Consider the following 26,234-nt stretch of genomic DNA (forward strand, 5'->3'; position numbering starts at 1 on the left):
ATACTGTGCGTCTCAGAAATTAGAAATTTAGCTGTTACAAATAAATACAAATTCAGTACTTAATGTATATTTTGGTAAATGCTGCCATAACTGGCTTTAATTTGTTATAATTACGATCCCAAAAAGTTTTAACAAATAATAAACAATAACCCTCCACAAAGAAATTATTATTATTATTGTCCATTGCTCTTTATGAAATGTTTCTATTAACTAGTGTATGAAAGCATTTTAGTAAGATGGAAAATGAACACATATCAATTTGCAAGTCATGTATTTTTAAATTAATGTGTATATTCTAAATATGTTGTGACATAAAATTAAATGAAAAAAAATACTGAGACATTTATTTTGTAATTTCATAAATAACTCCCATTCTCACTTACTGAATGTATTAAATATGAAACACATATGCAAAATTATTTTATTATCAAGCTGTCAAGAAATACCCATACATTTTTGTGATGTATCCACAAGAGTCTGTTTAATCTACAGTAGTTACTGTAATAGTAATGTACAAGTGGAAGCCTGTTCTAGAACATAGAAAATGTGGTGATCAGATCTGTCATGTGGCTGGGTCCAGCTCATCAATATGCCATTACACTTTGTAAATTCATATAGTTAGCTGGGGTAACAGTCCTAAAAAAACACAAAAAAACAAAAAGAAAATTAGATTATTGATTATAATATATACAGTAATTTCAAATTGTACCTACATGTAAGAAAAACTAAATTATGTAGCTATATTGGCATTAAGGGTAAACAGAAGATAGTAATACAATATATAAATATAAAAAAAGTTATTTGCATAGTATTCTTCCTCTGTTTAGATTACTAAAATAATCTATTTTTGCTAAAACCCAATGTAGTGGTGTTTTTTTTCAGAATGTGTTGTGAGGCAAGAACAGGTTCAAATTTTGGTTAAGAACAGAACATGACACTTTTCCTTGTAAGAATAGCCAGCGCTTTGTGTGCTGCTGTGAGATTTTATCTATTTTCAGACACTTTCTAAAAATACATTTACTGATACTGGTTACATACTTAAATTTCCTGCAATAAGTCAGGGCCTTTGTTATTTTAGAGCAACTAAATACCTTTAATCTGTAACATTCATAACTGAAGTATTCTTTGTGGCACTGTACACAAAGTATTATCAGTAAATATATGACAGTGAAGCTAACTGCCCATCTTACTTCTATTCTAAACTGTGAAATGTACCAATACTGTGTAGAAAAGAATCTGTATGGACTGCAATAAAAACTTTTTATAACGGCTCACAGCACAGCAAAGATTGAGTTAACAGACAGGCATATAATTATATCCACAGAAATATCAAGGTTACTGCAGAAAAAAAAAAAACTGAACAAAATAAGAGAGTATTGGTATCAAAATAGTTCCGTATTAGAACAATTTAAAACCTGAATCCACTCGAAAGACGATTATTCCCTCTTATAGCATGCACCTTTTTATTATCGCAAGGTATACTTACTTCATGATATTGGCAATAACAACACTTTTTACAGGCCTGCTCTTTGGTCCAGGAGATGGTTGGAATACCCTTCCTTCCTTGTTTTTAGTGATAGCCTTGGTTGTTTTCACTTTAAAGGGATCTGCTGAATGGGAAGGATACACTTCAAACGTTCCTGCTTTCATGCCACCAATCTGAAACAAATTACAAAAAAAAAAAAAAAAAGTCTTGAATAAAAGCCTAGTTAACACTGTAATACATAATATTAGCCTAATAGTGGGCCCTAAAATATACTTTGGGAGTCTGGTATTTTAAATGTGTTTAGTTGCATATAATAATGACACTTTAAGATGTATATCTTATACAGTGTTAAAACCTAGAATATCAATGAATAAACATACATTATAAGCCAAAAAACTAAACTATGATTAATTTACAGACAAGTTATCAGTTACCATAAAAACCACAGGTAATAGACAAGTTCAACAGTACTCAATTTCCCCAAAGATAGCAGTTGTGGTGAGATTTCAAATTAGCCACAAATTTAGAAATTGATTCAGAGAATGTAATTTATTATGTATAATACCTGTAGAAGCTTTCTTTTCTTATCTCTCCAGGTTGTCTATAATCAGCATAAATTCGACTTTTGCATTCTAAATATACTGTATTTGTTTTGTGCTGAACATACTTGCTTTACTTGCTCTTATCTGCCCCCTATTTTACTGCATTTAATCCTGTACTTCAGAGTACTGTAATCTGCCAAGTGTTTAATATGTAGTATTTTGTATTTAATCATATCCTGATGTAACTATCACTGACACTGTTATCTGCTGTATTATTGAATTGTATTTTGTCACACTTGTACTTGCTTGAACCAAAGTCATTGTATTTATCTTGCTCTTAATTGTATTATTACTTGTACTGTGATACTTGAAATGTATTTGCTTACGATTGTTAGTCGCCCTGGATAAGGGTGTCTGCTAAGAAATAAATAATAATAATAATAATAATAATAATAATAATAATAATAATAATACTGCCATTGGTTTTATATTCAATAAATACTGGTATGCGATTTCTATACTCCGTGGATGTGGGTTTGTTCATTAGAGTCTGCTTTGAACCATATGGAGCGCTTACCCTACAAAGATTATGATTGCTAGGAATTAAAAAAAATGTACTCAAAAGTATTTGATCTTTTCTGTAAAAAAGGGGGCTCTAAAACTTAAGCAGTGCTGTTGTAGGTGGACATTTTACATTTGTCACATTTCATACACCTATATATTACCTGTAAAGAAATACTTCAATTCAAATGCTTACCTTCTTGGCTGGTGAACTTGGTTTAAATGGTATGACAGCAGGCTTTTTCCCTCCACTCTTCTTTACAGGTGGCAAAGGCTTGTCAAATTTGTAGGGATTGCTATCAAAGAGATCTTTTGGATGGAGGTTTAAGAAAAATGCTCCACCCTTGAGCAAGCTTCTGTGTGATGAGTTATCTGTCTGTGAAACAAAGTGCATGCTAACAGTTACCAGCTATTGTGATTCAATGTTGTATTTCAGTTACCATATATTTTTAATGCTCCACGTGGAAATTCCAAAAATTGTACCTGAAGTCACACCACAGTCACTGAAAACGATTTTGATAACCTTCCGCCACCATTTAATTAAGCTACCAGTGAAAACCCAAAACACAACCGATTAGTAATGGTGTTGGAATATTAGCTTTAGATTGAGTGTCCAGGTGACTTTTAGCTGTCTGAACGGATAGCCTTCTTGTGCTATAAATGTAAACTATTATTGCATATTCTTCAGGACTAGAAACTGCTCCAAAAACAAAATGTAGTTAGGATTAAAGGGCACTGGACATTGTTCTCTTTGAGCAGGGTTGCGCAGAAAATACTGCCTTGTAAGAAAACATACTACAGAAAGTATATGTCTTCAGGAGACTGTACCGATTCCCTCAGTATTTGTTTGACTTACAATATGGATGAAATTTGGTTGGATTTCTTTTTGTCTGCATTTTGTTGACAAATTTTATGAACTTCAATATCTCCAAAAACGATTACTTATTTTCAAAAGTCACTGACACCCTACTTTAGATGAATTGATCATTAAACTAAAAATGTATGTTCATGATTAGCATTGTTTTTGGCTATCATCTGACTCCATCTAATAAACCACTCTTACCTTTCTCATTTGTTTTTCTCTGTCATATGGGTCTGCAGTGTACGGGTACGGTTTTGACAAAGTTAAATTGTGATATCTACAAAAATATTTAAAACATGTTAAAACTGAGTCAAGAACACATATCTGCTTTATGAAAGGTGAACTTTAACTAAATATTAAGCAGTTCTTACCCGTATCCAGTTCCATGCTTTGGAGGGTTTGTTAAAACATTCTTTCCTGGCGATTTGTAAGGTGTTTTGGGTACTTGTAGTGCACTCATTGCTTCAATGGGAGTACTAAATGTCCCATAGTAGCTGCCGGTTCCTGACCTAAAAAATTAGGATTTATCTAGAACGAATTCAGTTTTATAAAGGAGGAGGAAGGAGGGACAATCAAACTGAGCCTAAGCTGTGTTTAAATTAAAACATGAATATTCCATAAATAACATATCACAGACATCTACAATAGGTACCTAAAAATTGCACTGACAAATATCAGCCACAAGAGGTCATGACTGATCTATGAAGGTAGGATCCGTCGAAGAAGCGCTTCCAGGTCACACAAAGTTTGTGTCCTTTAAACAGAATATTTTTCTTCCTATTTCTTTAAAACTTGCACATATATTAAAAAATCTGGTATGTTTTATTATTTATGTGATAATAGATTTGATTTGGTGTTTAGAAATATAATGAAATTCTAGCAATTGTAATCATACCAGAATCAAAAACAAACAAAAAAAGACAATAAAATGTCAACAAAATGCCTAAAATCTCAGATCTCAGATTATATATATATATATATATATATATATATATATATATATATATATATATATATATATATATATATATATAGTGTAGAATTGATTAAACAAATATATTATCTTACGGCTTTTTTTCCCCATTGCTGGGAAGAAAGGGTTTTCCTATATTCTTCTTTGACTGCTGCATCTTGAATTGTCTCCTTAGTTTGACTGGGTCAGAATAGGCTTCTTTTTCAAAGACTCTCTTAAACTGAGAATCAAAGTAACCCTCTTGAAGGGCTGACCTCACCTTCAAGCCTCCAGGCAACATTTGCTTGTTTTTGGATGCTGCAGCATTGAAAGGTCCTTAAAAAGAAAATGTAATAACTTAAGGAACTGAGATTTATATAGCTTTAATGTTGAATGTTTTAGTATAAATATATTTCTACAGATTTATAGAATTCAGGTGGCATATATACTGTAAAAAGATTAAGGGCCATCATTTCAAAGTGGTCTCTCTGCTCTTTTATCTAGTACTGTTTAAACATGGGAAAAGTCTAGGTTAGGGTTACAAAAACTGAGAAACAAACCACTTCAGAAGACCTTCAATTAAATTACCAGTTGTTTGGTTCTTGAGTTATTGTAACACAAGACTGGAGTTAATGGGAGGCCCATATATATATATATATATATATATATACACAACCCAAATATGCATACCCTGTTATATAAAGAAGTAAGGTTTTTTTTTTTTTTACTGACTAACCTTTTTAAAAATGCAATATAGCTCAATATTAGCCCTCTATTAATGGGACAATTATGCTTTATGGATCCTATTCACAAAGTGTTAGCGCATACAGTATATGACAGTTCTTAGACTTTGAAAAAACATTGCTTAAATAACTCATAAGTTATTTCTTGACATTTGTGGTAGTAAATGATTTAGTACATTATCAGGGCAATATTAATAATGGTGTTTAACTTACTGTTGTAAGGAGACATGTATTTGTCTCCAATAGTGATATAGGTTGGCTCGCTGAAGAGGCCAATCCTCTCCATATCTGTCTTCATTTCGGAAGGCATGGTTCAAAGTTGAGGTGTCTCCTGAAGCAAACCAATGTAATGAGAATGATTACAATCTAAAAAGAAAATGCATAAAACAGTGACACTGCTTAACCCATAGAAAAAGCATTGGGTACACATTCCCTTCCTCTGGTTATTCATATTTCTTTTTTTTTTAATGTAGTAATAATTAAATAAACTTTTCTCAATGTCTTCAATGAGTAAATTCTATGGCTCCATACACAAAACCAGTGCCTCAAAAAAATATGTTGTAAATTGACATTGAAGTTAATCTGGTCCTAAATGGAGCGGGGTTTCATGACAACGGTACATCATAAATTGGGATGGTTTAGTGTTTAAATAATTACCACGATGTTATTTAAAAAAAAAAAAAAAAAAAAAAAAAAACATGAATTTTTAAAATCCTGTTTACGTTACACCAGCTATTGGAACTTATTGAACTGTATTTATTTTTTCTAAAGTTAGCACACCTGTTTTGAAAGAGGTCAAATTCCCCTGATGGGCTGAGATAATAATATTCCATGAGGTAATTAATGTGGCTCTGTGGCACCTGATCGTCTTGGATACGGGCCATAGAGGAGCTGCACTCTTGTTGCAACTGTGAGATCATCATTCAATTGTGCCATTTGATTTATACTGGACTCCTCCATCATTAATAGGGGTGCAACAATTAATCGATGCATCGATTATTGATCATCTGGCCTTATTTACCGAGCTTCGATTACGTATTGGTGAATCGATGCATCAAATTAGAACCCAGTTTGAAGTCTCCTGTCGCCGGTTTGCATAAAAAAAACCTTGAGAGTGCGCTTCTTTTAGTGCTGGTACGGTAGATTAGCCCGTTGCTAGGATACATACTTCAGGCCTCTACATTCGCGTGGGACAAACCAAATCAGACGTAGGCATATTGTATTCACGTTTTCTTGATTTAAAATTTTTTGTTTCAAAGCATGTTGTGTTTGGATTATATGGTAATATTATATAAAAATAATCTGAATTTAGTACGATAGTTAAATATTAGGATTTGTGAGATTAATTCCGATGTGTTGCTTTGCTTTTGGACATAAAATGTTAACAGTAATGAACAACAATAGTTCAGATAGAAGTGACTTCTGTTAAAATATAGTATTTTCTATTATTAGTACAATGTTAACACTAGAACCGCCGCAGCCAGTCATTATGACGGTTAGATTTTAAACATCAGTATTAAAATGAAAGACAAACTATCCGATACAACTCAAATGTTTTATTCAAGCACATCATATCAAACTGCACAGTATTTAAATTAACAACATAAAAAGGTTTATTTTCTAACTTACCACGATAAAGCACCACTTTAAAAAATGAAAAACTATAATAAAATAAACATTTCAAAAGAAACTAGTGTGTAAACAGGTATATGTACATACACAACTGTAAAAGCTAATGTATTTTTAAATTTAAAACGGCAGTAACATATGTTGTCTATGCGTGTGTCACTCAGTGCAGCACTGAATCCAGGTTGAGCAACAGCAGCCTGCAGCTTTTGCAGTTTTCTGCTCGAAATGGTTTGTGTTATAGTTTATTATTTCATTGGTTACAATTTCCACCCCACAGCATTACTACTGATCTCCCCTCATGTAATAAGTATTTATTTTAAATCTATACACAAACATTCTCTGTTACTACTGTCATTTGTAGGGTTTTTAGAGCTCAATATTTTATATACTACAAAACTGCAAGTTGAACACATATTGGCCTTTTTTGCAAAGCTTTCATGTATGCGTGTTTCTAAGAATGCTTTTTAAAGTCTGTTTGGATCATTAAATAAAGATGTGTTTGCATGAAACTATTATATACTGTGAAATCAACCAACAGTCAACATTAATTTCATTAATATCAACTTTATTTAATATATTACAATGTGACATCTAGTGGCGATATTGGCAGTTATGGGCGATAAAGCCTTTACTCCATCATTTACTGTAATTTGTAATTTGCTCCAATTTTTGAAAGGGGATAAATCCATTTTAAAAAATGAGAAACATTACAACTCGAGAGTGCTTGAAGAACAACTTGATATGGGTATTAAATATCACTTTTAGACTTTAAAAGTCACAAGTGCAAAGAACCCTTTGCCTTCAGTATACAGTATCTAAGGAATTGCGTCTACCTACATCTTGACCACCCCAACCCCATCCCACCCCATCCCACCCCACCCCATCCCGTCAACCCAACGCAACACTCTGCCCCTAGTGGATGTAGACTGTAATCTGAGAGCTCTATTGTCGTGAGTGCACAACGGGAGTTTAAAAGGATTACTGAAACAGAAAATGATACAACGTGTACTAAACTACAGTAAGAATAATACGATGACAGTAACATTTCACGAACTTACCAAGTTGTTCTTTAATATCTTGTATGGACCTTAAATGTACAGTATATTACTTGTTTGCTTGCCTGGTTAAAGTTACAGAATTAAGGCTTTGAAGACTTTGAAAACATGCCATTTACCTTATTGACAGGGTACTAATCATGTTAACTTATGTCCAGACCAAGTGAAAGACAGACTTGTATTGTAATTGTTAGCGTTGAAATGACATGAGAGATGGGGCAAGCTTTTAATGTTATGTTTGCAATCCCTTTATCCACCTGTAACTACAAACACGTGTCCCACATTTCCTACACTACTATTACTATTACTAAAACAACGACATCAAGAAATACTTGACATATTTGTTTGTTTGTATCTCTACTTACCAACCTCGCCAGTGAGTGATGTTTCTGTTCACTTCAGATTTGTTTACATCATGTTACCTTGGAGTCAGAAGTGTTCAGCTCAATCGAATTACCAAGGGGTCCATCTTTAGGTAAACTGATGTTTAACATTATTTTCTTGAATACCCATGTTAATATTGTAGGCTTAATAAGTTACAATTATAAATCCATTTTAAAATATATACGAAAAAAAAAAATCCGAGCTATTATTGACAATAGATAAACAAATATTTTATGGTAACACTTCTGTTTTTGGTTTAGACCTGAAGGCTCGTTGTCCGAAAGGAATCTTGGGTATCGTAGTCTTTTTATGTTTACACTAGTGTAATATTAGCTTAAAAATTACATTTCCCGTTTAATTTTTCAAGCTAATTATTTTCTACTGAATAATTGAGACCTGCACAGACGTGTCTCAGCGGGTGCTGTCGCTGTAAATGTTCTGTGGATTTTTTTGTGTGATTAGTTGTACGGGTCTGTAATTTGGTCACATGACGATGTTTGTCATTTGCGGAGCGACTCACTCAATGCAATGCATACAGCTTAAGCTAAGCCACGTTGAGTTTAGTGCAGTTACGTTCAAGTCTTTGCGTAGGGAATTCTACGAATAATAAAACTAAGTCGTGTGAGAACTGGAGATTGAAGAAAAAGTCACTGTATCGAAGTAGTGCAGACTCCTAAACCATTAGAATGGTAATGTAATTTTTCATTATATTGTGTCATTGCAGAAATTCGTGTTGATGAGCTAAATATTGTACATAAATAGACACTTTTCATCATTCTAAACTAATATGATACACAACTGCGTTAAGGCTACTATGTGGCAAGCATATCTGTTTTATTGGAATTACGCCGGTAACGTCGTTATGTCAATATGTCCTTCTGTTACATTATTTAAGCACATTCTGAAATCTACGTGTTCCAAAAAAGTGCAGTTTGCGTGCGAGAGTATTTTAAATTGACATGCCTTGACTGTAAATAGTGTTACAGTAGGACGTCATTCTAACATGTATTTTGTTGAAAAGCCATAGTTTATTTCAGGCCTATTATTTTTAATCATTAGAAGATTTACTGTTGTGGTTGTAGGTGACGAATAGGTGTACGTGTTGGTGCATTTCCAGCTGTTAACTGTCTGTGTATGTGTAATGATACTGGGACGTGTAAGGCTTTTAAACATATAGCTACTAGCTATGTGTTCTAGTGTTTAATGAATAAATACATAAACAACAATACTTATTGTTTTCATAAACAATAGAAATGTATGAAGGAAAGGCCGTTCAGGAGGTTGTAATTAGGTTCTGAGTTGTTCTTCAAATAAAATGTACTAAAACTACAGCGGTTTTCTTCATTGCAGGTTATGCTAGACAACACCAGCTTATTCTTTAGAGTAAGAGGGGACCTGGAACTTACCTTTCAGCTGTATAGTACAGACGGTATGTACTGTATGTATTCCAGCTTTATAAAGATTTGTAAAAATAAGCTTGAAATTAAAATGTAAGAAACTTGGGGGTTGAATTAATCTTTGGTTATCCAGAAATTGCTCCAAGTAATTTCCGTGGCTTTAAAATAAATGCTTTACAATAAATACATAAAAATCCAATAATGGCATAACCTGGTGGCATATAGGTTGATCAGAGCATCATGAAGTGGACAATCATTTGGTCTAAGTGCCATTTATAATTCAGTTAAACAAAAACACTTGCAGCAATTACAGATGAATGATCAAATTAAAGTAAAAAACAGTCGCATTTTCAAGAATACCATGCATTTTAAAGTCTTAGAAAATTTAGTTTGAAACGTTTAGGTAAAATCCATCCTTTTATAGTCCTTTTGAAAAAAATCACATTCACACTTTCTATTTGATTTTTAGATACAATGATAAAGAAGACCATATCTAAGGCTATTCAAGATCTTTCAGCAAAAGTGATTTCAGAATCTTTAGTGTTCAGTGTTTGCAACAGTTCGGTCTATTTATGGCCAAACAAGAAGCCCAGGATAATACCAGCCGAAATTACAGAAATGACACCCTGCAAAGATATTCAGCTGCATGTTCAGTAAGTAGGTTTCATATCCTGACATGCTTGAACAGTGCTACAGGTGAACATGCATTCTCAATTCAATGGAAGAGTTCTAACACACTAGAAAGTATTTCACAGTTTTGAAACAATAGTAGCAATGTGAATTAATATGTTTAATTTATGCAAAATATTTTAAGTCTTGTCCTCTTCAGCAGTTTACTTATTCTTTTTTGCTGTTAGAATGGTCTGTTATCTCAAAATACAGTTCCCAAAGTGCAAAGAGGCTGAACTTTGCTGGGGATCCTGAAGGGGGCGTCACATTGGCTCTGACGCTCCCGGGGTCAGGGATGAGAAACCGGCAGGGATTGCTTCTCCTCATCGAGCAACAGCGATCCCTACTGGCCAGACACCAAGCACATTCAGAGTAGATAATAGGCAGGGCTGGTCTCTGTTCTTCGAGATCGGTAGGCCATCCACCTCTGCTCTGGATTGCTCGGCGTAAAAGCGATTCTGACTTTAGGCTTGTGAGATCGGAGGACGCTCACACGCCCTCAGAACATCTGTGCTGTGTGGGGAGAAAAAACATAATTGGACATTCCAAATTGGGGGAAAATAAATAAAAATAATAACTGGTCACTCTTTAAAAAATTATATATATATATATATATATATATATATATATATATATATATATGTTCCCAAAAGTCAAAAGGTGTAGGATTTTGAAGTGTCTAAACAGCTGTGTTCTATACTGTAGTGTCAAAACACCATTTGTAAGTTTTACTGCAATCAACTCTGAAATGTGGTGTTTGATGTGTGTACGTATATATTTCAATGTGTTTATTCCAGGGTTGAGGCAAATGATGAAGCAAAGAGATCTGCCAGAAGGAAAGACAAAAGGAACCCAGCAACAGTGAGTGTATCTTTCCAACCAAGTATGCTTTCCCCAAGTTATCTTTCCAATGTGGTGGGTCAGTGTCACTATAGGAATGCTTCTTCTTTGTTCTTATTTACTTGTGTTACGTTTCATAACATTTTTGCATTATTTATTTAAAAAAAAACACTGTTGATGTAACACACATCATAAGAGAAAACAGATTGAAATCATCGGTTTATTTTCCTGTTTACAGGGCATCGTTGACCTTAACCTGATGTTTGAGATGACAAAACCTGCTGCATCAGCAGCACCTTCCATCATCCGGGAAAACAAGAAACATCACCATGTTAATATGACCCTGCCAATGGATGCAGTAGTAACAGTTCAGCCAGAAGAGAACGTGGGAATGTATGTGTTGCTCACTTTCTAGAAGATGCATGCAATGATACCCATAAGTATTGACACCCTCTATTAATTGTAATATTATTTTCCAGAGTAGCATGCAATAAATGCTGTTATTGATTACATGTTTTAACACTGGGATGTAAACATCAAATTCTTGGTCCATAGCCCATACTAGTGCTGTCCGAACAGATAATTCAGTTATTTAGACTGAGCTAGCCACAGAAATAAGGTGCTGACAGTTAGGTGAGGGTCATTGGTATTGATCGGGCAAATGTACAATTCAAAGTGAAACAAGTGAAGAAACATCTGCTTTGGGATGATTGCTGCTCTTCTTAAGACTGTGGAGAACAACAATCAAAACAAATCCAAGTTGTTGTTTCTTCACCTGTTTTACTTCGATTGCAAAATGAGCCTAATCAACACCAGTGACCCTCACCAGTGTAAATCTTGATCTGAATAATCGGTTAATGCAGCACGAGCCCAGGCTATCTCCAGTTCTTAATCCAATCAAGCAGTGCTGGGTGGAGTTAGAGGTTTGTGAAAAGACACTTATTCTTGTCGTGGCAAGTCATCTTCTACAAGCTATGATAAATCCAAATTAGGTCACACCAAATTTGAATTTTGTACTAACTTTGTGGGGGGTGGGGGGAGTAGTTAATCCAAAATAAGATTTGTTGTCATTAAAACAATTAAAGTGTTAATCAACTGTAATACTGTACATTCACGCAGCTAAATGATTGATTGGATGTCAGCAACCTGAGGGTGTCAGTACTTCTGGGCAGCACTGTATTTTTAAGATGCATTTAAACTTATGTGTGTGAATAAAACTGTATGTGATTTATTTATTTATTTATTTAGTGTCGCTAGCCTGCTGGTGAAGTCTATTTGTACCCAGTTATCAGACATGGAGAAGTGTATTTTGAGGTACATGAAAGGAACATCCTTCCATGAACCCAAACCTTTCCACTTCATGTTGCCAGAGCCTGCCGGTCTTGTGACTGTGATTTACCCTGCTGGAGTGCCTGACGGGGAACTGGCCACTGTTCGAAAGGTGATTCTTATTATAACATTAACCTTATTTAGGGATTGCCAAACTGAAATGCTACATTACTTATAGCAGCAAGCTGCGTTAAAGCAAGGTGGATGAGACTGTGGGAGAAGTAGATTGAAGGAATGCTGAGAATCTTTTGGCTCTTGACTGTTTTTTTTTTTTAAGTTAATTCAGGAAAAGCATATATTTTTCACTGATGTATTTTAGTTCCCTTGCTGTGTGTCACGTCTTGGGCCGATTGCTGCTAGACCATTGGAGTTTGTTGAAATGAGAATGAGCAACCATGAATCTGTAGAGCTGTGTTTAAAATATTTGCATGGCCCAAATATAGGAAAAAAGTATAGGAAAAAAAGTATTAAACAAATAACCAAATATTGCTTGTGCTGAGGAGTCATCAGATGTCAACATAAAGTGCTAAGTGCATCAGGGTTGACGAAGACAGCGAGAGGAAGGAGCACCAATTTACTGTCAGTGTAGTCTTTCAGACACCTTTTTTTTTTTGCAAAGAAAAAAAACAAAGCAAATCAACTGGTCTGCAGCATCTAAGATTGTGTGTATAGTTTAAACTAGTAATGGACTAGCAATGTCAGTATTTTATTTGTATTCGGCTGTTTGAATTGAAATGCAAAGTAATTGTGAAGCGTGAGGTTTCAGATGGACAGAAGTGCCGTTGCAGTTGTAGTCTATTAATATATAAATGACATTTTAGAACATTTAATAAATAGTTAAACAAAAAAAGTGCACAAATATCAACATGTTACATTCACAAATAAAGCACCAGACATACTAATATATTTTTTTAAAGTGGCGACTAGTTGAATATCTACGATTTTTAGTAGTCATTCAACCCCTAATGCTGATAAGTGGATTTTAAAACCTTAGTTTTGATCAACCTTTTAAGACATATACCTTAAAGTACCTTTTACTTAGTAGTGGGGATTAGTATTTTTTATGTATAGATAATTCATTAAATAAGTATAGTGCCTAAATAACTGTTTCTTAAGCAGGAGTGTCAAACATCACTGATCTATAGCATTTGTAAATTACTGGTGAAGCTACAATAAGATAATACTAAAAGTCTTTGTGTGCAGCAAGTATCAAGCAGTTATCTTGAATATTTTGAAAAGTCTGGCCTCTCAGACATGGCCCATTTTCAGATCTGTCTTTTGAGAGCTAATGTTTTGTAAATTTCCATATGCAGTATCAAAACAATCTAAGATACTGAGGGGGAAGATCCAAGATTGTCCATTTGTTATGGAATGACCCAGTAGTCTTTGCTGAAATGTTATTTGCTTAAATATGTTTATTACAGGAGCTACATACCCAATTTCAATTACCAGAAGATAGACCTTACTTGAGAAGAGCCAATGCATATCACTTTCAAAATGAGTCTTACAAAGATGGTTATCTGAGGAACCCACATTTGTCTCTGAAGAATCCCAACATGGAGGGTGGCGTGAGTGAAAAACAGCTTTCAAAAATGTCTGTGCCTGTTGGCAAAATGTGGGGTATTTAGGAAAGGTAGGGTCACTTGCAGGATGCAATAAGGGCAATGCGGCTAGAGAAATCCCATTGGTGGAGTATATGGCTATAGGCAGTGCCACCAATGTAAAAAGAGCTGTTCCAGGGACTGTATCTTAACCATGTGATGTGGTGGTAGGACCCCTATGGCTCATGCTTCACCTATGGGATTTTACTTCCCGTGTTGCCCTTGTTGTATACTTCAAATTGTACCTTTACTGCTATGACATGCCTAATTGCTTTATAAATCACATGGTATTTTAACCTATATTGTGTACCTTTTGTTTGTTTGTTTTAATACCTATGTTTAATTAATGGGGTTATATTATTTAATAAGATGCTTATGTTTTTATTTAACTGGAAATCTGAATTTCAAATTTATTAGAATATATTGCTAGATTTATGTTTTTTTTTTCTTTAACAGATATGTTTTCATATATTTTTCTCCAGGTATATTTGGTTCAGGGGGTTTATAGCTATCACCACTACATGCAGGATCGCATGGATGATAATGGCTGGGGTTGTGCCTATCGGTCTCTGCAGACCATCTGTTCCTGGTTCAATCAGCAGGGATACACAGACAAGGCGGTACCAACACATAAAGAGATTCAACAGGTACGTGGACTGACTGGGTTGATAAAGCATAATTTACAGTAAAACCACCAACGAAAAAAATATATATATTTGTAGATATTGTAGGCGTGCCTCCATGTCCAGAAGTCTTATTGGAAAGTGCAGAATTGGGAAATAAAAGTTTAACACGTGACGAAAGCAAATTAACCCTTTGCGGTCCTATGTCGGACCTGGTCCGACATTGCAATTATTCCTATCCGGACCAATGTCGGACCCTGTCCTACATCATCAAAAAGACGCAAAAAATCGTGTTTCTAGTCGATTTTTCTCTGGAAAAGCAGAGAAAACCATTCAATGGCCGAGTGGGAGCGACAGGAGCCGAGACAAGCCGAAAAAAAAAAAAGGGCGTATCTCATGAATAGTCATACTTACCCCTGGCATCAGGTAACGGCGGCCATAAGGAAACAAGCTGGCTGCTACTGCATCAGCGCTCGGCGAATATCACAGACATTTGCAGAGCTTTTTTCAGATGTTATAGTAATAAAATAATGACTTGGATCACATTATTGGGGCGTTTGGTGATAAAATGAGTGATCAGTAGATGTTTGATCGGTATGTACGACTATTATTATTATTATTTATTTCTTAGCATATGTGAAAGCTATAGCGAACGAAAGGGTGGGGCGGGGCTGGAGATGTGAGTGCTTTGTTGATATGCAGTGCCTTTTAAACCCGTTTGACTGTGGTTTAAAAGTATTTTTTTTCCAGTGCGTCTAAAATTAACTGCGCGTGTGAAAATAAATTGGACCTGACGCGCCTGACACGCACTTAATAAATGGACTGCAAAGGGTTAAAACTTTCTTCTGTAATGGTTGTATATATATAAGCATGTACAGTGGTGCACATTTATATGCATATTGACTTAATCAAATTCTCTCCTTCAGGTCTTAGTAGATGTTAGAGACAAACCTAATTCTTTTGTTGGATCAAGGCAGTGGATTGGGTCCATTGAAGTGCAAACTGTATTGGATCATCTGCTTGGAATAACCTCAAAGATTATTTTTGTCAGGTACAGTTACCTCAAAAGTGTTTCATTTAAAAGAACAGTGTTACAGTACCATGAGTTGAAGAAATGGTGGGTTTTATTAAGTGTAGACCTCTTAATCTCCATTTATTCTCTACACTATTAATTCTCTGCGGCCAACCATGTTCATACAATTCTAGTCAATTAAACAATTAACATTCCAGATAACATAAGACAAGGAAAAATGGTTAGATGAAAATTGTAAAACCCTGTGGAGGATGCATCCTCGTCTCTGCATCAGATTTCAATTAACAGAGCTCTAACTAAACCACGCTTTACATCATATAAACTTTCAGTTTTTGTTATGCTTATATAGACTTGGACACGCATTTACTTAACTGCAATGAGATGGTGCCCATCACTAGTTTTAAAGTACAATTAAACACAAAAAACTATATTTTACTTGATGGTAAGATCTGACAATTCTGAAAGACATTTTAGATCCCTTATACTCATATCCATATACTTCTCGTACATAAAACAAGCTATTATTATTAGGCTATTACATTTTTTTTTTTTTAATTTAGCAGTCGCCAATTGCTTTTTATCATTTTCTCCCAATTTAGAATAGCCAATTATTTTTAAGCTCAGCTCACCGCTACCACCCCCACGCTGACTCGGGAGCGGCGAAGACGAACACACGCTGTCCTCCGAAGCGTGTGCCGTCAGTCGACCGTTTCTTTTCACACTGCAGACCCACCATGCAGCCACCTCAGAGCTACAGTGTCGGAGGACAACGCAGCTCTGGGCAGCTTACAGGCAAGCCCGCAGGTGCCTGGCCAGACTACAGGGGTCGCTGGTGCACGGTGAGCCGAGGACACCCTGGCCGACCTAAGCCCTCCCCTAATAATAGCCTAATAATGATGAACAACAGCATCTCCCAGATACTTGTAACTCTGTTAACTAGGGATTTCACACAGAAGGAGGGTTCTGAACATAAATGATCAGTCAGATGCTGCAAATCCATAATTGTTTGTGAGCAATTTATTATGTGATTGTTGTGTTTGGAAACAAACCCTCAAACATTTGGTAATATTAATTATCATGCACATTCTATTCTTTATAATATGTTATCGTACACAATATATTAGTATTATAAATATAAAAAGTGTTTTAAAGTGTATATAATGCATATAAACTAAATAGGGACTAATATCTTGGCTGTAAATATTTAAGAGGTACAATTTAATTCGTTGCTACTTCTGGAGTCCCCATTGAAGATAGTGCTGTCAATCGTGGTACTGCAGCCGGGGTTTAGCTTCGCAGACTGAGTTAAGGTCGGAAGCATTTAAAAAAATTAATAAATAAATAAGTTGTAAAAAAATTTAATGGATAAAGTCAGGATCCAGAAGAACCACAAGACATAAGTGACCTAAGGAATTCAAATTAAATTACCCACACAGAATGATTAAACTGACGAATACCCACTAACTCACTCTTGGTGGTGGAGCCCCACTGCGCATGCGTAACTTAGAAAAAAATAAACCATGCATACACAAAGAAAAAATAAAATACCTCAGTAAATACTGTAACTCTTTAACTTAAAACTACCGCACAGATTTTCACGAAACTTGGACAAAAAAAATTGAAATACCATTTTGAAACAGCTGAGAAAACATACCCCTCAAAATGGAGTTTAAACAAGGCTCTGCCCCAGCCACTCTTGCCTATCGCTGTTATAATTTAGTGTAAGAGGCATGGTTTGTCCTTTTGATCACAAAGAAAGTAAAGTGAAACATGAATTAACCCTTAAACAATAAAGCTTTACTTCACTTTTCAGTGCTTTACCATGGTATACCACAGAAGGGAAATATGTCACCACTGTCACTAATTTTTATTAATTTCAGGTGTGAAGCAATAATTATCATGGGAAATTTTGGCTGGTATTAAATTCGGTGTATTTGCTACCATGGTAGATTTTGAATTAGCATTTTTCACTTTGTACGTTCACAGAGAAAAATGCCAGAGTTTTGTATTTCTACTTTTAATTTCAAAAACATTAAAATACATGTTTACTTAATGAAATCTGTCTTCTAAAACAGTATCTCTTTTACAGTAACTCGTTATAGCATCTACAATGTCACTGCAGCACCTTGGATAAGAACAAAGACGGCCTTCTAAAAATTAGTTGTAGCATTATCGTTATACAGTTCATTTTAAGATACCAGTAATTGGAAAGGATTAGTAGCTTCAGCACACTTTGATAGGCATTTGCTAACTCTGTTTTAAAATGTAGCTGTGGTTCACTAATATAACACAGTGGAATGATCACAATATAATTTAGTAATTGTAGGACAGTATTAGCGCGTGTGAAAACTTTAACAATAAAGCCAAAACAAAAATGCTTTAACCCTTTGCGGTCCATTGTCGGACTGGGTCCGACATTGCAATTATTCCTCACAGGTCCTTTGTCGGACTGGGTCCGACATCATTATAGCAACGCAATAAACGGGCGTCTAGTCGTTTTTTCTCCGGAAAAAGCCGAGAAAACCATTCAATTGCCGAGTGGGAGTGACAGGAGCCAAGTCGAAAAAAAAAGGAGTATCTCATGAATAGTCATACATGGCATCAGGTATCAGATAACGGGGGCGGACGTAAATAAACAAGTTGGCTGACAATCAGCGCACAGAAAACACTGACATTTGCAGAGCTTTTTTGAGATGTTATAGTAATAAAATAATGACTTGGATCGCATTATTGAGGAGTTTGGTGATAAAACGAGTGATCCGGAGATGATCAATCGGTATGTACGACTATTATTATTATTATTATTATTTATTTCTTACATAGGTGAACGCTATAGCAAACAAAAGGGTGGGGCGGGGCTGGAGATGCCTAGTGAGTGCTTTGTTGATATGCAGGGCCATTTAAACCCGTTTGACTGTGAAAAAAAATACTTTTAAACAGCGTGTCTAAAATTAACTGCGCGTGTGAAAATTAATTAGACCTGGCGTGCCTGACGCACGATTAATAAATGGACCGCAAAGGGTTAAATTTACTAGTTAATAGACTACCTTACAAAATCAACTCATTTTTATACGGTGCAGAACTAATTTATTTTAACATATTGTTTAGGGACGTTGCGATACCTGCACGGTGGGTGTCTTAATAGTAGTATCTACAACGAATCGACAATAACAATCCAAAGCAAATTTGCTTTTGTTACAGACTTTCTATCAAGTCTGGAATACACTAGTTTGGCTGTTACAATACTTAATTAACCCCTTGTAAAAAAAAAAAAATAACACAAAATTGCTTAACATAAAAAAGAACAGTCGTACAGGTACCACAGTAGCAGGCACAGTTTACACTGCCTCGGAGTTCCTGATCGCATCATAAAATTCCAGATTTTCTAAATCCAGTGATGTAAATGTCCGGTCTACTTTTAATTTTTTCAAGCAAATTGACTTCATCACACTGTCATTCAAATATTCTCATATTCACTTTGACATCTGACACTTCTTTCCCTTGCCCAGCGCTTCTTTAACCTGTGCTGCATACCAGTCTGTCAGAGGCCGGGGTCACTCACTGTATGCCACACTCTGATTGGCGATCCAATCAAAACCGCCAATAAAGCCAAAATAAATTCACCGCCAAAATTTCCTGTTGATAATGGTATACAGCATAAAATGATATCCACACATTTGGAGAAAATAAATACAAATTTTTCACCTAGATATGTTTTGTTTTAAATAGATATTTTATTCAATGTTATTACCTGAGACCAGTGTCCTTAATTAACATATTTAATAAGATTAATAGTTTCCCATTTGTTAAAAAAAAAAAAAAAAATGATCAGACGTATTGCTAATGCTCTGTGGCACTCAGTATTTCTGCATACATTACTGGCATAGGTGGCACGTATAAGAGGTCCCCAAAATAAATTGCCCAAACCCTCACAAGAAATTGTTCTGACCAACACAAAAAATATTTGAGAGAAGATTGATTTTTTTTTTTTCCCCCGCAAGCGCACAAACCAGGTCTAACAAACATATTTCTCGTTTTCCTACTGCGCAACCGCCAGACCACTAGGGCAGCTGGGATATCAAAATCAACACTGTAGTGCAGATACAGGATTTTGTTGCATTTCAATGTCATTGGAGGAGACAATGCTTGGCTGGTTTAACATCAATTCTTCCCGCCGATCTGAGTCCCCCATACCGCTGCAGGAGGCAGCCGACGAAAACTCTGAATTTTCGCTCATTCCCTTGACTGGACCATCCTCTTCACAATTTCTACATTTATTCGAATTGCTGTTATCTATACAAACAGCTTCATCTGAATTTGATTTAACAGAACTTGTGGCAAAATATTTTCGTAGCATACTGTCTGTTTTCACGCACCACCGTTTTGTGAGAATTTGATAACTGTGACACTACAGTCAGAACATACTTCCTTCGACTGTTTGAACAAATGCCACCTTTCAGAACACTGTTTGTGGTGCCAGATTATGAATGTTTCTGAAGTTTTTTCTTTAGATTTTTCCAGTCCTTCACTCCATTTTCAGTGAAAGCGGGGTCTTTTGAACTTCTGAAAGTGTGTCTGGAAGGAAAGCAGAAAACCAGATCTGCCTGCTTACTGTACTCTAAATATGGAAACATATTTTAATATTCTGAAATACGTTGAATGCCCCTTGATTATAAGTACGATAGTAAGTTCGTATTTAGAAGCTTAATAGTCAGTATTAATAATTGATTTAAATTGGTGTAAAGTGCAGCTTGTTATTCTTATTGTTTTTCTAAGTTGCTTAAATAAACATAATATGTTTTAAAGTACACATTAGTGCTATGTTAAACTTAATTTATTTGGCTGCCTTTGTTTTATTTTCCCCCCCCCGCCAACATATGTCAAATATATATGTAGCATCCCTGAGTGTTTTCAAGGTCTGTTTTGTGCTATAAATTATTATACAGTACTCAAAAAGACACAGGAGAATGAATCCGGTTTACAGCTTTTATTTGTGTCCTTCAGTCCGACTATTTTTCAAACTCAATACAATGAATGAAACTTAGTATTCAGACTCACTAGTAACAGAGTAATAAAAAAAATGCAAGTCTTAATTTTATATATATATATATATATATATATATATATATATATATATATATATATATAAATTTGTGTATCTTACTGTACATCGTTGAGTTCAATAAATGCAGGGGGGAAAAGTGTGAAATAGCCTCCCCAAACTAAAGACTCACGCGCCGCCTATGATTACTGGGCATTTTTATTTTCAAAATTTTCTTATGGTGCATTTCTTTTTTCTTTTTCTTAATAAAGCCAAGGTTCTGAGCTGGCATCAAAGGGCAGAGAACTTGCAAATCATTTCAGGAATGAAGGGACACCAATTATGATTGGTAAGTTGTCAATTCATATATTTTGTCATAGTGTTAGTTATCTTTCAAACACAGTGGATGGGTAAATTTGATCTGGTGAAACCATGGTGTTGCAGTGACGGTGCTTGCTGTTAAACTCAAACAACACACCCATAGAGCCTAAATGTGGTAAATGCAAACACACTGCTCTCCTACAGTACAGGAGTAGGAGAAAAGCAGTGAGTTGAATTCTCCTTTTATTTCAGAATTTAAATTTTTGTCCTAACCTGCCTGATGCCTACTTGGATTGCTTAATAATTATTACATTTCGCCTTTGTGGATTCAAAGTTAATTGTAAAATACCTCTTTCAGCACTAACTGCATGACTGCCCTAACGTACAGTAACTAATGAAATGTTTTCATATATTTACAAGTCTTCTATACGAGATCCTATATTTGTTGAAAGAGTCAGAAGGTATCAAAAGAGCAGTTCTATTAATCCTGGTGGGGTAGGCAAATTCGAATACAGTTTAAATGGGATATGACATGTACTTCAGTTTATGTGCGATTTGATTTGCTTGTCCTCTGTTGAATGATTTAACTGGAATTGTACAAAACATTATCCACAGTTGGCCATTATTTTTAATAGGTGGGGGTGTTTTAGCACATACTATCTTGGGAGTTGCTTGGAGTGAAACTACGGGGCAGATGAAATACCTGATTTTGGACCCTCACTATACAGGAGCAGAAGACCTACAAGTCATCACTGATAAGGTCAAATATTCATCTTATTGATATAGAATTGTATAAGTATATGTCATTATTGTATTACAGTGATATACTGACTAATCAAGGATGGTAATAAGACTGCATATCAGATTTATCCTTGTCTGGCTACCATTAGCTTAAATTGCCACCGTGTATAGAAGGAGGCATACTGTACTCGGGTGCATCTAAAACCTAGAATGACTCAAACTGCTATGCATACATACATTTGTGTCAAGACAGAGCAAGAAAAACACCACACACTCTTGACTTTCGTCCTCAATTTTTAAAGCTTCTTAAACAGTTGTTATTTTTTGTGTTTTTAGGGTTGGTGTGGATGGAAAGGACCTGACTTTTGGGACCAAAATGCATATTACAATCTCTGTATGCCTCAGAGACCGAAGGCAATATGACCTATTAATTTGTGTGGATGCTGTTTGTACCTAATTTACTATGTTGAATTATGGCACAATAGTGTCGAATAAGGCACAGAGGAAGTTGTGACGTGGGGCTCATACAGAAACTCAGCCAACCAAATTCCAGTTCTCCGTGACAATTTCCACCATTGCTGTTTTATGCCCTAAATAATCCTATAACCACCCTGTATAAACAATTGTCAAGACATTTGTAAATGCTTGTTTTACAAATATATGTACTGCACTAGAAAAGAACAGTTAATTGTGTGTATATGTTAAACAGACTTTACTAATATTATGTACAACAGCCTGCTTAAAAAACTGTTTAACATACAGTTTGTAAACGGCTGGTTTCTCCCATCCAAACACTTAGACAGATTGAAAAATTGGAAACCAATAAAACATCTATACATTGATACTGTGGAATGAAGAGTAAATTAATTTTGAGTAATAAAACATTATTTTATTTTAGTTACCTGATTTTTCCTTGAACGGATTTGGAACAGTTTATTAAAAAAAGTGCTATGTAAATGGTCCAATAAAAAAAAAAAAAACTCCATGTATGTTTGTAACCTTTTGTGACACAAATGTACTAGCTGTGTGTGAGGATACAGGTGAAATAAATCCCAGTCTTGGCATTCCTATACATATACTAAAATTCAAGTTTTATAGTTTTCTGGACCGCTCCCGTCCCCCCCCCCCCCCCCCCAGGATTATAGTAGCAAAGAATGGTCTGCTTGTTCCTGCAGCATTGAACTCTGACCAAGGTTTAGTCAACTTATTTTTTGCCCAAGTACCTGTGTCACCTTTCTGTGAAAAACAGAACATTGTATTAAGATGTCAGTGCTGCATTCATTTTCAGTTTCCTCCATGTCCATGAAATGACCAATTTGTACCATTCTCTTGCCCACTTCCGGTCATTATCCACATTACTTGTGCATGCTCGTTTTCTGTCCTGCAATAATGTGGCTCAAGTTTCCAAAATCCATTCTTTCAGGTGGGCCACTAGATTTTAGACTTTATGACCAAGCAAGATCTTAAGCAGTTTTTTTGTTTGTTTTTTATAAAACCTAATCTAACCGCTCGGCGGAGAGGAAAATCCCACCTTTTTGTGGGAGGAAACCTCTGGTGGTCCTGGCAGAGAGATGGCCCCCACTCCGGACATGCTAGCAATAATTTGTTGAGCTGAGATAATATCAAGGAGAAGAGCGGATGTAAGATTTCACTGCAGAGGAAGACTAGTTGATTTTTACTTCAGTTGCTGATGTTGCTGCATATATACAGAATGAATGGGGATGGAATACAATTGGGGAGGAAGACCAGCTTTAGGAATGAGTGATGAAAGATGAGTAGAAGGCGGCGACCAGCAGGGATAGATGAGAGAGGACAGGAAATGCACAATAGGTGATAATGATATTGAATTCCAGCTAGATGAGATTTGATAGTTCCCAGGGAGAGATACGGCTTGTCTTTTGCATGAACGAGAAAAGCAAGAATGAAATCCTGGTTGAAGAGAGAAGGGGAGATGTGAAAGTGGACCAGCCAGTTGAATAAGAGGAACAGGTAGAAGGAGCGAGGGTATCGCCCTATAATCATGAGCTGAAGACAGAAGATTGCAAATGTATGAATTTAGTTGAAAACCAGTTCATGAATGGAGGAAAGGTTGAGCTGAGGGAGCCAGATGTCTGAATTGCATGATCTGTAAATGAGAAAGTGCATCAGCAGTGTTATCGGTGATACCTGGAAGGTGTTTGGCTTTCAAAATAAAATTATTTATGACTGAAATCCAGACTAGCTGGCGAAGAAGTTGCATAATTAGAGGTGAAGAGGAATGGCCTTTATTAATAATATGAACAGTAGATTGATTATCACAAAAGATTAAGCTAGATTTTTTCTGCCCAAATGGGCCCTAAAGGTAGGCTGCAACAACAATAGGGAATACCTCAAGTAAGGCTGTGGATTTAAGCTGAGGAAAATTTTTGATTTTTGGAGGCCAGACATCTGAGAACCATTGATTAAGAAATTTCACCAAAACTGATATAAGTATCCATATGGAGTGAGAGGTCATGGGGGGGCAGAAATTAAGTCATCGTAAAACAGAGAAAGGCTGTTCCAGTGCTGTAGGAGAGAGGACCACATCCTTCAGTTGTAATATTAATTATTATTATTATTATTTATTTCTTAGCAGACGCCCTTATCCAGGGCGACTTACAATTGTTACAAGTTATCACATTATTTCACATTATACAGATATCACATTATTTTTACATACAATTACCCATTTATACAGTTGGGTTTTTACTGGAGCACTCTAGGTAAAGTACCTTGCTCAAGGGTACAACAGCAGTGTCCACCACTGGGGATTGAACCCACAACCTTCTGGTCAAGAGGCCAGAGCCCTAACCACTACTCCACATGAGTGTTGAGATTTTTAGCTGTTGTAGAGAGAGCAAGAAGACGAGAAATAAATGTCCTACCTTGAGGAATGATGCGAATTGCAAAATTGAATATGTCCCAGGAGTGAAAGAAGGTTCAGTTTAGAAATGGAATGGTTGATCTCAAAGGATTGAATGATAGATCAGATGTGTTCCAGTTTATCAGGAGGCAGGCGAGCTTCAAACTGGATAGTATCCAAAGTTATTCTTTTGCACTCGAGAGTGAAATGAACTGATGGTTTTCTCCTCTGAGAGGGGGACGCCAACTACTGAGAAGAGAGACCTGAGTTCTAAGAGTGCTTCAACTGGAGGGGCTGATGGAGGAGATATTGGATGACTTTCTCCTTAAGTGCAGCAAAAAGGGGATGCGATTAATATTGAGTAGAATCCAGCAAAGGGCTTCAGAGAGTGAATCAAAAGATCTTCGGGCTGCTGCAGCATCCAAAAGTAGTTTAGTAGCGAAGTAAAATTGCCCCTTCAACAGATGATGGAGAGAAAGGAGTATAGACACGACTTTGAAGGTGTTGAAAATGTCGCTTTAGCTAACCAGGAACCCCGTCCAAATATTTGGATCATATACAGCAACATATATGGTGATATAATGAAGAGAAAACTGATCGGTGGGAATGAGAGAATTAATGCTGCTGACAGAAGAGCTGCGAGGGGCAGAGAGGTCAATGATGAGGCGCTTCTTGCCTGACATTTTCCTTGTAGCTACTCCAATAGGATTGATGCGGAATTGAGGGAAGGGAGGGGCTGGAAACGGGACTTCCATTACTCCCTTTCAGATCTCGGAATTGATGAGAGAGTCGACGACTTCTGGTTCCTTTATAGCAAATTCGAGGTTTTTACAAGCAATAGAGGAAGAAGGGATGGATTTTAAATCAGTAGAAAAACCATTAATAAGGCTGGAAATTAGATAATTAACAGAAAAACGATCAGTGTGATATTGAAGAGCATCTGACAGAGCCGGGATGTTGATGGGGGTAGAGACGATTAGTAATGATGAATGGCATTTAGATGAAAGAGGGCAAATGGAACGTGAATGAGCATCGCTCAGAAAAAAACAGCATCCTTTGGAAATGCAGAAGGAGGAATTGAAATTATTGCACAGCTGTTTACCACCGGAATATTTGATGGGTCTTTGCTTGTTGAAAATACAGTGATTCTTAAATAATTCAATGAAACAAACAATATATAACATGCCAAAATAATCAAACAAAACTACAAACTACTACCCCCAAGGAGTTCTCAAATACATTTAAAAGCACAGCACACCTTTTTCACACAGCAAAGCCATTATCAAAACATTTTAAAAGCACAGCACACAACATATAAATTGTCTTACAAGGATCCTCCCCCTCTAAAGCACACGTTACAATAAGAGTTACAATAATACATTAAACACAATGAAATTCGCACTTACCTCAATTTCCAGACCAGGATAAAAAGTCTTAATTGTCCTGTAACTGGCCATAAATTGCAACCAGGAGAAGTAATAGAGGGTCTTATAATCCCATACAGGCCCAGGAGCTTCCCCACTCCAGTCTAAAACCACAGTCCA

The 26,234-nt window shown here is 35.8% G+C and overlaps 2 protein-coding genes across 4 annotated transcripts; one reads left to right on the forward strand and one right to left on the reverse strand.

Moving 5' to 3' along the window:
• cfap96 (cilia and flagella associated protein 96) lies at positions 1–26,234 on the reverse strand. 3 transcript variants are annotated; one of them, XM_058998222.1, is made up of 8 exons: positions 26,097–26,234; positions 5,360–5,477; positions 4,520–4,739; positions 3,823–3,960; positions 3,653–3,728; positions 2,786–2,965; positions 1,487–1,659; positions 1–636 (listed from the first exon to the last, which is right to left on the reverse strand). In XM_058998222.1, exons 2-8 carry the CDS (start codon positions 5,454–5,456, stop codon positions 585–587), a joined length of 936 nt encoding a protein of 311 aa, XP_058854205.1. In that variant the 5' UTR covers positions 5,457–5,477; positions 26,097–26,234; the 3' UTR covers positions 1–584. The 3 variants fall into 3 exon arrangements, with proteins under 3 accessions (XP_058854205.1, XP_033870062.3, XP_033870061.3); XM_034014171.3 differs by lacking the exon at positions 26,097–26,234 and adding an exon at positions 8,200–8,634; XM_034014170.3 differs by lacking the exon at positions 26,097–26,234 and adding an exon at positions 8,196–8,634 and having other exon boundaries at positions 2–636.
• Positions 8,749–22,794, forward strand: ufsp2 (ufm1-specific peptidase 2). Its single transcript, XM_034014116.3, has 12 exons — positions 8,749–8,903; positions 9,565–9,643; positions 10,081–10,264; positions 11,078–11,141; positions 11,359–11,513; positions 12,369–12,561; positions 13,874–14,017; positions 14,533–14,697; positions 15,600–15,724; positions 21,020–21,096; positions 21,704–21,828; positions 22,146–22,794. Exons 1-12 carry the CDS (start codon positions 8,901–8,903, stop codon positions 22,230–22,232), a joined length of 1,401 nt encoding a protein of 466 aa, XP_033870007.3. The 5' UTR covers positions 8,749–8,900; the 3' UTR covers positions 22,233–22,794.

Source organism: Acipenser ruthenus, chromosome 2 (genome assembly GCF_902713425.1).
Source record: "Acipenser ruthenus chromosome 2, fAciRut3.2 maternal haplotype, whole genome shotgun sequence".
Taxonomy (NCBI): domain Eukaryota; kingdom Metazoa; phylum Chordata; class Actinopteri; order Acipenseriformes; family Acipenseridae; genus Acipenser; species Acipenser ruthenus.